At 37.4% G+C, this 12,838-nt stretch overlaps 2 protein-coding genes across 5 annotated transcripts; both read right to left on the bottom strand.

Annotated features, from left to right (window-relative positions):
* Window positions 1-183: 183 nt before the first annotated feature.
* LOC5509007 (retinal rod rhodopsin-sensitive cGMP 3',5'-cyclic phosphodiesterase subunit delta) lies at window positions 184-4,719 on the bottom strand. Its single transcript, XM_001629497.3, has 6 exons — window positions 4,487-4,719; window positions 3,092-3,154; window positions 2,467-2,492; window positions 2,260-2,385; window positions 1,651-1,756; window positions 184-1,229 (listed from the first exon to the last, which is right to left on the bottom strand). The coding sequence occupies exons 1-6, from the start codon at window positions 4,531-4,533 to the stop codon at window positions 1,148-1,150; spliced, it is 450 nt and encodes a 149-aa protein (XP_001629547.1). The 5' UTR covers window positions 4,534-4,719; the 3' UTR covers window positions 184-1,147.
* A 209-nt stretch (window positions 4,720-4,928) lies between these two features.
* Window positions 4,929-12,838, bottom strand: LOC5508983 (E3 ubiquitin-protein ligase MIB2). 4 transcript variants are annotated; one of them, XM_032377879.2, is made up of 12 exons: window positions 12,457-12,838; window positions 12,037-12,208; window positions 11,287-11,521; window positions 9,537-9,749; window positions 8,556-8,666; window positions 8,177-8,281; window positions 7,499-7,703; window positions 6,669-7,191; window positions 6,238-6,394; window positions 5,981-6,098; window positions 5,608-5,673; window positions 4,929-5,437 (listed from the first exon to the last, which is right to left on the bottom strand). In XM_032377879.2, the coding sequence occupies exons 1-12, from the start codon at window positions 12,677-12,679 to the stop codon at window positions 5,205-5,207; spliced, it is 2,361 nt and encodes a 786-aa protein (XP_032233770.2). In that variant the 5' UTR covers window positions 12,680-12,838; the 3' UTR covers window positions 4,929-5,204. The 4 variants fall into 4 exon arrangements, with proteins under 4 accessions (XP_032233770.2, XP_032233769.2, XP_001629545.2 ...); XM_032377878.2 differs by having other exon boundaries at window positions 11,401-11,521; window positions 12,457-12,818; XM_001629495.3 differs by having other exon boundaries at window positions 6,669-6,798; window positions 12,457-12,818.

The following is a 12,838-nucleotide window of genomic DNA, read 5'->3' on the forward strand; positions in this document are numbered from 1 at the left end:
AGCTGGAGGATTGACTCTTGATGCCTCTGCTAATCTATGGAGAGGGAGGATAGTTACTTTGCACGCTATTTGGACAGTTCTTGTTGATAGAAAGAAAGCTATAGAATATTGTCTATTTCTCAAAAGAATCCTCGGCAATAGCAGGTGAAAATGGTAAAAAAGAAAAGAAACATTGACCAATGATCAGAGATCAAACAATAAACAATTTATTACAAAGCCGAAATACACATAATCAAACATTCAACAAGTACAGTTAGTTCCTGGAAATATATACAACCTTACTGAAGCTACACACAAAAAAAAAAAAAAAAAAAAAACAAGAGGCCAGTGAAACATACTTTGCAATCTTGATACAACCACTTGGCTATTTGCCCACTTTTAGGAGGATTAGCCAAAAACATGTTTTTTATTGGTGATTGTTACATTATGAAGCCTTCCCATTTTATGTGTCAAACAGTCAACTAATACACATTGAACCCTTGGGTTTTAACCTTGCTTGAAAAAAAGGGTGAGTAGGTAATGATTAGGAAGGGGAGGGGGGTCTTTATACATTCCTATAATCCTGCTTGGTATCAAAGCCTCTTCTACTGTTATATAGTACAGAAAAAAAAAAGATTTTTTTTAAATCAGTGGTACTGATTAAAGGATAAACAGTTAATGACTGCTTATTTCAGACCAAATTATCAACTTTATTCTCCCGAGGGTATGTCCAGAAATTCCTGTACTTATTTGGGTTCTTGACATTTTAAATTCGACAATGGGTAAGTGGAAGAGATTAAAATGTGTGAAGTAGCATTGTTCTTGATGTGGGCATTGCATGCCTGCAAAAAGATTTTAAACCTGCATGTTTTAATTCATCAAAACACCTCATTTCCCATGCTTTTTCAAATGAAAAAGATAAAAGTCTATCATGAAAGCCTGGAAACCACCTAACTGTACCTTTGCTAAAAGAAAAACAATAACATTAACAAAAACATGAAAACATCACGGTATTGATTTGCATCTCAGATTTAAATAGTATTGATACCTATATATTAGGGACAGGATAGCGTATCCTTGATAATACTCTGAACTGTGGCATGTTCAGCATTGGCAGTGTATCGTTGCATGTCCCTAAGGAGCTAGAGATAATATTTCCATCAGACCATCATACATAGAAGACACGGACTTTAGAAGTGCTGACAAGTAAATCTCCATCAAAAAACTTTGTCTCAATGACAACATTGCCGCTGAAAAATATAAAGAAAAAGTAATGATATGTTAATAGTTGAACTCTTCAACCAAAAGGTCAAATAGTTTCTCTTTGCCTTAAAAAACATTCAAATTGTCAAACTGATGTTGAGAATTTTAACACAAAAGTACCATATTATTATTATAAATTATCGTCACCTAAAAACCAGTGACACATGTGGTACCCTTGCCACATTGACAGTTTCAGGTATGTAGTAAGCCGATAATGATGCATGGATGTACTATAAATGGATAGGAGCTCCATTAGCAAACAAGAACAAAAATTTACTTTTATTTCCTTGATTTGAAGTCAACTAACCTATCAAGAGTCTATCCCATGTTTATCTATGCTTTTAAGCTCCCAAAATAATGCTTTATTCTCTTTTAACCATGACATCACTCTTCTGATTATTGACTCACTTTAACACATTAGCAGGCATCATTTGTGACTCAGGTGCGGCCTCTATCAAGGACTGCCAGGTGTTTGTAGACGAAGGAATAACAAACCCAAATTCAAAATACCATTCTGAAAATAAGCAAAGGTAATAGCCAAATAGTTACTGACTAATTAATGACTGCCACAGCAGCACACTTAGTGTAACATCTGAATAATTGACAAATTATTGTCATCTTCAAACTAGTTCATGGTTCCTGCAGCATGGACAGTCAAAAAATGTAAGGCCTTTTCAAGACTTTGTAAGACCTATAGAATTTCCAAAAATACCAGTTTGCCCTTAAACAAATACAACACTTTGACAGTAACAACCAAACTAAATAAATCAAAGCAGAAATAACATCTATCTGGAATTCAAGAATAATAAGACCATCATTAAACTTTTCCAAAATAAAAGACTTTTTAAGGCCTTAATAACATAAATTTAAATAAAACTTTTTTCAGTTGACCAATCAGAAGTCACTTCACATTAGTTAACCAATCAGAAGTCACTTCCAGATGATAACGTTTACAATGAGCTGATAACAAAGGCAGATCCAACAAAGTTACATACAGCTATCATACAAAAAGCATACCTTCTAAACACTTTCCCTTGAACAAGACTTTCTGTTCCAGTCTGAATTTATGCATCTCTTCAGCTGAGGAAAAGTTCACCTCTCGTGACACAGCCTTGCATTTTAATATTTTCTTAGGTACCCTTGCTGCAAGAAGAATGAAAACTCTAATGAGAAACTGTGGCAAAAAAAAAATTACATGCCTCCAAATATGGAAACTCCAGGTACCTTCATGTTCAACTCCAGGCAGAGATCTGGGAGAAGAAGGAAAGAAGTATTTATGATAATTTATTGTTGACCAATATCATACACCTAAGTTAGGCAAGGGGTCATTACACAGATGAGTAAGCAAAGAGAATGTTTAGCCATCATCAAGTGGACATAACTTAAAGCCTCCCTCTAATGTGCTTTAGTACATAATATAATTTCTAGTAAAATTCTATGTTATAACCATGTGGTTAGGATGCACATTTAAGCAGCAAACAAAGTTGATTTGTTTACTATGGAATCCAATCCATACTACAATAAAAACAGCTTCATTCTATAGCTATAATACAAAACAATGCATGGATTATCATATTTTCAAAAATTTATAGTTTTCAACATTTAAAACCTGTTACAGTAAACAAGTTAGATCCACGGTCTCTGTGTAGTGTAGTACAAGAACTGTACTCTAAGGTGGGATAGACACACGGCAATAAAATTGATCCTAAATGTTTCAAGACTTGACTCTAGATCAAAAAGTTTGCCTCATGGGGCAGCCCAAACACCTCACAAACAGTAGTTTCTTTCTCACTGCTAGCTGCATATGACATTTGTGGAATAACACACAATCTTTACTGGCACAACTTACAGGTCTTCACTTCCTTGCCATAGAACCTTGCCAGTGTCAGCATCCCGCAAGTTCATCCAGTTTCTAAGTTCTTCATCAAGGAGAACATGAACTAGAAGCTTCAAACAAATATGACCTACTAAAGTAGGGATGGATTTAGCTCCTACTTGTATACATACCCGGGATAACTCATGTTTTAAAACATGAGATTAACATTTCAAGCTGGGAATTTGATTGTCCTGGCTTGACATGCTAACCAAATGATTATTATTTGTTGTTTTACTTTCTGAACTTTCTATAGTTTGGATAATGTATACATTAAATTTATCGACAACTTTAAAAAACATTTAGCAATTTGTTACATTTGTTACACTGGAAATACGAAAAAAAGGAAAGACAACACCTTTTGATACTTATAAAAGGATGTATAGGATATAAAAAATGCAATTCCTGTCTAATACAATCCTGTCTAATAACAAAAGAATATGAAACCGTTGTGGAGCATATTTTGTAAACTATGTAAGATTTTGAAATTTTCTTATCCATTTACGTGGTATTCTTATCCATTTACATGGTATTGGATGGTGTCTAAAGTGTTAAAATCTTCCAAATGGTGCTGGCAAAGCATTACTAGTTATACCTTGTTTTTAGTTTGTGTGAATCACTCCGGCTTTAAGCAATAGTATTGATAGGGGTGGGTGTGATAGTCTATTGTGATAAGGAGCTTAAACTTTAGTGTGAAAAACTCGTTGACTCAACACATTTACACTGATCTGTACAATTTACATATTAAATGCTTACTTTTGGGAAGACATATGAGAAAAAAATAATAACCATAATAAAAAAAGCGAATATGAAGCCTGCACTGAGTTATTAATAACAGCATACTAGAGTAAATTGAAAATTTTGTCGGATGTTTACAAAATTGGAGATGCGGCGTACAAATAAGCCTTTTCGTACAACTAAGGTTTTGCTACTTTATGAGTCACAATACTGTATAATTTCAAAGGAACAATTTCTTATTGAATCGATTAGTTTCAAATATAAGGAAGGAGGAATCCTTCGGAATAATCAACACAGAAACAACGAATGTATAGTCTGAGGGATCCAGCAGAGACCCATCGCAAAATTAATCTAGTTTGGGTAGATTTTCTTCATGTAATAACGAGAGCTCCTGACTGATGCAAATCCATGGATTAGTTGGCACTTATTCTACGTCTCTATGTCTAATGCAATAGCGTCCACATCAACCAAGAATTGTGACAGAATAGTTTCAAATCAATAGTGAAAATAAGCGAGATAAAGCGGTAAAATATGCTGTGTTTAAGGCGGTGACAGTCTATCCCATAGAAATGAGGCATAAGAAATCATTTAAGGATTCATCTATGAGTTAAAAACAAGCAAAGGGAAGGATACAATTTGAAGCCACCAAGGATCTTTTCGCTTCTCTCTTTGGAACCCATTTGACAAATTTGCACGACTAGAACGCTTGTTTCGACGCTGAATGTGTTATTTGATAAACGTTTCTCCCTTTATGGTGATCCAACGGACAATCAGTACCGAAACAGGAGGCAAATCATGAGGAAATCGCTCTTAAATTCTCCATTCGCCAAGAAATTTGTAAATTTCTCGGTGAACTTTCGCGGTACAATGCTTAGGTCACGTGGTACAATACGATGCATTGTGGGAAGGGCGTGAAATGATGTCCGTCGAAATGACGACATGAAGACACAGGGATACCACAGCTAACAACACAGTTGTGTGACTTTTAACATTTTTCGATTATTTTTATCATTTTACACAATACTTTCAAACATGGCAATGAACTTTTAGAAAAAGGTAAAGTTTGGAGCATGGGTATTATGTATATTTTTATTGTGTTGATCATAATAAAGGCATGAATGCAATGCATCATGAGTTTTAACTGTCTTAACAGCCTTGATCTCAATCAAAAACCTCCTCAGAATCAAGGAAAAGCTTGAGATAATGCTGGAGATATATCTATGCTCATCACTGTAAAATGTCATCTAAACTGCTAAAGACCAGCTATATGTTGTGTAGAATTTTTGTCAGAAGGGGGCAATCGCATGTAAGCCTCCTAATAATATGCCGTTATGGCATGCTAACAGATTGATCAACAAAATAAGTTGATTTTCTTTTCAATAGGTTTTCGACAGAATGGGCAATTTCTAAGAGACTGACAGCATTCGCTACAAGTGCCATGGCCGCACAGGAATGCCACAGTCCTAGGCTTGTCCATGCAAATTGGACACTGACTTTTATCCTCCAGCTCCTGTAGCTTGGCCTGCAAAGATGTCAGTGAGTTCTCAGATGAACTGTCTGTGAGAAGTGACAGATCTGCACCGTCTAGGGTAAAACAATGCTGCATGGTTAGAGAGTGAGCAAAGTCACAGGCTGCAGGGAGTGATGGGTTGGGGTAGAAAATATGACTAATAAATAACCTGTTGACAATGACAATGATTATAATGCTGAAATGATGATGTTGTAAGCAGCAAGCATAGCAAATAAATACCGACCTGGTCCAATTTTGCAAGTAATGTGTTCCTGGCATTTGATGCATTTCTTCATTCTGACTGCACAATCTGAGGATGTAAACTTTCATTATAAAAAAAATATGACCAGTAAAAAAAAAAATCAATATAGATAATCTCTCATAGCCATAAAATACTGACATTACACCAGGCATGATTTTGAGTGTGTGTGTGTGTGAAGGGGGAGGGGTTCTGATTTGCCATTAAGTATCTCCAAGCTTTCTCCTGTCCAAAAGGGTGGTTCTTCTAAGCCCCTTCAACCTCACTGGTCTGGCTAACATGGCACTTTGCACATATTGTTGTGTCTATGCTATTGAAAGAAAATCAACTGCATTATGATGCACAGGGCGTTACATACCTGCACATACTAGCTTGTGGGCGCATGGCTCAAATGTTACTGAGGCAGGTACATCTGAGCAAACAATACACTCTTGCACCACTGAAGATGATACGCACTGGATGCTCTCCACGTCAACCTGCCAAAATCATATAAACAAAGTATAACTGTGAGATGGACACACAGGGACAACCGCATAATATAAGAAAGCAACTCGAGTGGCAAGAAACAAAGAGAAGAACAACAGCATGAATGTCAACAACAACACTAAGACTTACCTTGCATTTGTAGCATTTCTTGAACATGTTACCGCACTCATAGCACACAATAGAGTGTCCACATGGCATAAACTTGCAGTCAACAGATTTGTCGCACAGACAGCACTGTACAGCAACTGCATGTTGGGAAGATGTTGGTTTGGTGTCATCCTCTTGGCTGCAATATATACAACATACAACACTCAGATGGTCAATCAGGACATACTCTCAGACAATTCATGCAAAGCGTTTATATCTAGCTTATTCAAGCAAGTAGCTAGACATTGACACAAAGACAAGTTTGTCAATGGTTTCAAAAGTCTACCAAAGTTTAAACAGATGGATTAGACACAGATTCAATTTGTACAAGCAGCCTGGCAACCTGTCAATGATTGTGTCTAGCATTATTACTGTGGAAAATAAATTATTTAGTCAGCCAGTGGAATTACTACCTGATATGCAGAGATGACAGTTGCTCATTTGGCAGTGTCTGTCCAGAACCCTCCCCATCAGTATTACTTGGTCGCTCTTCTAACTGTAAACTAGCTTGTGTACAGTCCTCTCTTGCCACTTCCGGGGTAACTGCCAAGACAGAAGATTGTTCACACTGTGTCAAGCTGACACTTGGAGGAATGCCAAGGCCTTGGTTAGTTGGACCTCCAGAAATAGGTGTGCTATGTTGAGGTTGACCTATGAAAGGTACCATGCCTCTCATCCAAGTCATGCTAGGTGGAGAGAAAACTGGTCTCACCCCAGGTGGAGGGAATGCTGCTCTAGGGCTTGGGTGGTGCTGAAATAGCATCCCCTGGGAGGTCATGAGGCTTGGTCCTCTAGGGTGATGTTGTGGTGGACCAGGGGCGGGCAAGCGGTAACATGTTCTTGGGCCATGGGGTGGCATGCCTGTGTGAGGGTCTACCATATGGTGCTGGGGTGGGTGTGGTACAGGGACCCTGGCAGGGGTTCGCATATCCACCTCTACCATAAAAAATAACTTTGCCAGTGTTGATTATCAGAACATAAATACATTAGCTCATACATCTGGTCGAATGGCAAAAAGCAAGTTAAATCTTTTTTTTAGTTTAGTAGTTTTTAATGAATGTTATTACTGTATTTACTGTATTATCAAGGACAGCCAATCACCCAAAGTAACTCAAGCAAAGCATCCATTGCCAGTATTCAAATATTGTTTTTTCAGGCCTGTAGCCAGGAATTTGAGCAATGATAAGCTGTCTTTGGTCACAAAACAACACTAAACCTGAATAGCCTCATGTAATCACCTTACCTGAAGGTGAGGGTCTTCCTGCCACAGAATGTTCTATCAGCTGATCAGATGAGGAACTTGTTGGATCGTGAGCTGTTGTTTGCTTTGTGAGAACAATAGGGTTCAACGTCCAAGTTCTGGCCTGCATCTCAAGGTGGTTACCCACAGCAACACTCACATCACCATCGGCATAGACCTTGACAATTCTTCCTGTTTTACCAAGTACCTGGTAGAAAAGAGAACAATCACTTTAACTATTCTATATTTTGTGAGGTAAATAAAAAGATAATCAACATATTCCTACAGAAAGCAGGGCAGTTACAATAAGTGGAGTTTTGTAAACTCTTGGAATAAATGCAAAATAGACAATAGTAACCTGTGCTTTTGTCAATAAAAACTCTCTCAATCTTATTGATGGCAAAAGACTTGATAACTTCAATATTTATGTATTGTCTGGATAAGGTCTACAAAATACTTGAAACCCTGCAACTAGATTAACTCTTTGTTTTAAAGTTCCCCTGTCACTGAGACATTTATAAAATCTTTATATCTATGTTTTTTGGCATTGTTAGTATATAAACTAATTTATGCTAAATGTTTCACTGCAACTAGAGAGCTTTATAAGCTAGAGAGATTTAGAGAGATTATAACCCTTGATTTAATGTTTCTCTTCCATTGTTAGGGAGGACAATCACTGACCTGAGACATACTGTCTGTCCATTCCCCGTGACCAGCTTGTGCTTGCCTGACAGCTGCTGCATCATTGAGAATGAGAACCATGTCTCCTTCCTGCAACCCTTCAACCTGACAGTGACACTTCCCTGCATTAAACAGCTTGTCTAGTGGCAGTACAGGGCAGGGGAGAGCTATGTCACATTTTTGTCCACTTTAGTTTTAATACCACTTCATAATTTAAAAAATTCATATAATTTGTATTTGATATTCTGAAGACTGCTCTAAAAAAATATTGAAAGATATTTGGCTCTTTCTTCATTGAAATTGGTTTTACAAAAGTTTGTAGAATGGAGCTAAACTATGCGCATAACAGTCAAGCAATTACATGGTTATGTCTCCTTACCTTGACAAGGGCTGCAGGATTGAAGGTCCATCTGTTTTGTACCCCAGGGTATTGTACTCGAATGTCACCATTCTCTGTTATTCTGTGAACTGTACCAACCTTGCCATACACCTGCAGATAATGAAACAACAACAATATTGATAGAGGTGGTTTCTTAAAAGAGAAATACAAAATGCAAAGAATTTAGGCATGTTTTGATTTTGAAAAGTGGTCTCCTCAGATCACAAAACCTGGAAATCTGAAATCTGATAAGAAAAATCTTTTATTTTCGAAAATAAGAAATTACAAATCTGAGACCAAGATCTGCATCACATAACATTGCATGCATATGTTGTGGTTTGAAATGCTTCTTGGTTTGAAATTGTTAAAACTGGTTTGAAAAGGGGATATTTGCATAATCTTTTATCTAGTTCTTTTAGTTACACCTCCCAACCCCCAAAAAATCCAAGCCCCTGTTTTATTAATGACTCCCCAAAAATAAAATCCCTTTTAGAATGCTAGGTATCCAAAAATGAGCTAGTTTGAAAAATTCAAACCAGTTTGAAAAAAATTCAAACCATGCCACATTTGAAACCACAACACATACTAGACCTGCAGAATCCCTCTTGTGCTTTCAAGATACAGTAGACAGGAAAGGTTGGGTTGCAAGACCACATAGGGAGTAGGCCTTTTTATGTGGCCTTTTAGGACAGAAGGTGGAAACAAGGATAAAATTCTAAGACATTTTTCCCTTTCTTCAAGGTTAAGTAAGCTTTTTGGGATGGTTGTTATAGTGTAGTGGTTAACACACTTAGAAATCCAACTCACATTCTACTCACATTCATCAAACAGATTCTTTCTATGCCTTCATTTTTGTTAATCATTGTAAGTATATGTATTTGTTGGTCTTAAGGATAATTCACATTAAGAATGGAATTTACCAAATATGACACATGTATTTTATCCACTTTAGCAGTGTTTGTACTTTCACATTGTGCTTACCATCCTCATTTTCTCATTCCAGTTTCCATGGCCACACTGAAGTGATTTCAACAGATGTTCCTCAAGCTCCATCTTTACCTGATCACCGACCAGTAGAGGACTGGAATGGACTGAGGACAAGGAGGATTGCATAGCCTGGGTGTAGCCGACTTTCGGCAGGTGTTCCCTGTAATAGTAACCCCCTGGCGTAGCATTCACGCAAGTGAGGTCTACCTGACAGATTAAAAAAGTAAAATAGAAGTATTATTTCCTAATGCAGTCAACTTCTCTTTATCAACTTTGTGTCAACCTGAGAGATTAAAAAATAATAATAGAAGTATTATTTCCTAATGCAGTCAACTCAGTTTCAACCTGAAAGTTTGTAACAGCGCAACCAGTAAAACCCTGAACACCTCAAACATGTGTGGAATGTTTATTGTCTTCTGATTAATCTGATGAATTTAGACACTTTTACTTACTGAGACATGTTTGTAGTTGACTGTCTGATTATAGTATCTTGTGAATAATGGGTTGGAACAAACATTCCATAAATATTGCTGGCGTTCACAATTTTACTGGTTGCACTGTAATGTGTTTTTCAATTCCTCAGGAGTGAATACTGTAGTATCAAGCAAGTATAAATGCATAAAGAAAACAGGTGATTTTCCCAATCAGAGTTTGGTGTTCGGAAAACGAAGACTCGGAAACAAAGACCAAAGACCTGGCGGAAAACAAAGACCTAAAAATTAAGACCTGCGAAACCAGGTCTTAACCAAGCCTCTCAGAAGTTGAAATAATCATTCACTAAAACTATATTTTAAAAAATCAATGCACACTTGTTTTCTGAACGCGAAAACCTTTCTTTTTCCATTAAGGGCCTATGGTACTATCTCGTTGCTACGAAACTCCGTTGCTACGTAAGGGAAAAGCGCTTTATTTGGTTAAATAGACTAAAATCGCTGCACGCTTCACAACTTGATTCCGTGGACCAGTGGTTAGCACCTCTGACTCGTAAGCAAGCGATCCGGGTTCAATTCCCGGTCGAGTCTTTTTTTTTTTCTTCGAAACTCCAGTTCTAATTTTCTCTGTTCTTTTTTTCAAAGAGATTAAGATAAACTTTCGACATTTTGTAGAAGAAAATGAAATTTTTATATGCTTTCCGAGAATAAAAATAGATGGCGAAAAAACAAGATGGCGGCCATTTCCGCGCGAGAAAAACACGTTATTTTTGAACATTTTACAACAATTATTATTTTTGTTTCATTCAAACCATTGATATTACCATTCCTAACAACTTAGCGCATGGGATTTTTGATTTTGAAGAAATAAGAAAGTTATTACCAAATATATGGTTTTCGAAGAACAAAAATTTGCCATTTCTCGCGGTATCAAAATTTTGCAAATCCGATGCATGAAGTTTTAGAAAATAGTGATTTTAAAATATTTCTGCAAAAGAAATTATGTTAGATTTGAACAGTAGCTTTTCTTACTCGTTTTTCTATTCTGGGTCACGTGACCATGGGAGGGTTCAGATGACGTCATCACTTGTATCATTTATGTCTAAAACACTTATGTTGAAAGTTCCAAGAGATTTGACAAAAAGCAAAAGCTTTTATAAAACAAACAAATTTCCTTAGCAACGGACTCAAAAGATAGTACCGAAAAACTACAATAAAAAAGTAGTGTCTTCTTAATAAAACTTTCTCAAAATGTCACTAAGTTATCTGCCTTGCCATGCTTAGATTCTCCTGTCTTTGCTAAGGACACTAACCTTTCCTTTATGCCCAAGACGATAAACATTCTCCCCTTTCAAAGACCAGTTAACTGATACAACACTCCTATAGCTCTCCTTGTCCCACCCTTTTACGCCTGTCACCCTGCCGACCTTCCCGATGCCACCATCTTGATCACCCCAGTCCCAGTCCAGGCCACGAGCAACCTGAGCCCCTTTGAATATTCCTCTGGATTGACACTTCTCCATGCCGTATCTTTTACCTACTGGCACACTTTAAAAACATAACAGTTTAAACAGGGATATCAAACAATACTTAAACAATAGGTGCAAGGCTTTGCTGGGGGGGGGGCTAATTAAATATATCATAGAACAATCATAGAATTTTAAAAAGAACCACTTTTTGGCAATTGAGGAACATTTTACTGATGGCAGTATTACAGCTTGCTGCCAAAGGGAAATCCAGTCTACAGACCCTTTTACCCCCCAGACACCTGTTTGTGTTTTCAATCTCACAATTTTGTGAAAAAGTATTCAGGAGTGAATGGGCTAGAGAAAAAAAATTGAAAAAAAACTACCAGTGAATTTGGTGTACCAGATTTTATACTCTGGTTCAAGAACACAAACCTCTTTGAGTGTTTTAATTTAAACTATTTTGTAGTAAACACTGGACCATATTTATGAGTGTCTCCTATCCATGATAAATAATTTGCAGTTTTCAAGTGACAGGACTTGTGATCTGAGATAAAATGTTGGGTTTCAATCAGCGAATCACCTTTGGTGTCATACCTTGATGAATCTGGTGATTCATGGAGGTAGAACCCATGCTGTAATTCATGTTTGTCCCCCATATAACAAGCTGTACACAGATTATATCCCTCACAGTCGGCACACTGCCAGCGCATGCCTTTAATCCCTTGTTGATGGCACTCACTGCATGATATATGAGAGTGCTCCACTCCTGAAAGAAGAAAAGCACTACTGGGAACCGCTGTCTGTTTTCATAAATTCCCTTCTGACGTTAAATCCAATTACGCTACGGTATGTCAGTTATGGTTTGGTGTTCAATTTGCAGTACACCAACAAAAATCAGAGAACAGAACGAGTATATCAGTGATTTTGCTTTTTCGCAGCTCCTAAAAGAATTTAAGCTTACTGGTGAGTACTTCTGTTTGTTGTTGTCTACTCTTTGTTTCTATCATAGCTTACCTATCTGACCATTATCATACAAATAGAGGTCGTACACTCCCTGGTAGCCACATCTATAGTTAGTCCTGTTCCCAGTGTCCCACTGCACGATCACGGTTTTATCCGGCGACGTTGAACTCCCAGGATGACCAACAACAACAACAGTCCCCACGCTACCTTCGCCGCCATCTTGGTTACCCCATTTCCAATCAGGCCCCCGCACAACTCGGATTCCTGCTTCCATTACGAGTATAAAACAACTGATTGTTTTTTCCCTACATAATAAACAGGCTAGAGTATTACCAGGGTCACAACTATTGACAAAACGGCAATTTCGGGCAAGACTGTGACATGCAATTTCGTATTTCGGGGAATCGTTATCATCCCAGACTCTAGGGAGAGA

This window comes from Nematostella vectensis, chromosome 3 (assembly GCF_932526225.1).
Source record: "Nematostella vectensis chromosome 3, jaNemVect1.1, whole genome shotgun sequence".
NCBI lineage: Eukaryota > Metazoa > Cnidaria > Anthozoa > Actiniaria > Edwardsiidae > Nematostella > Nematostella vectensis.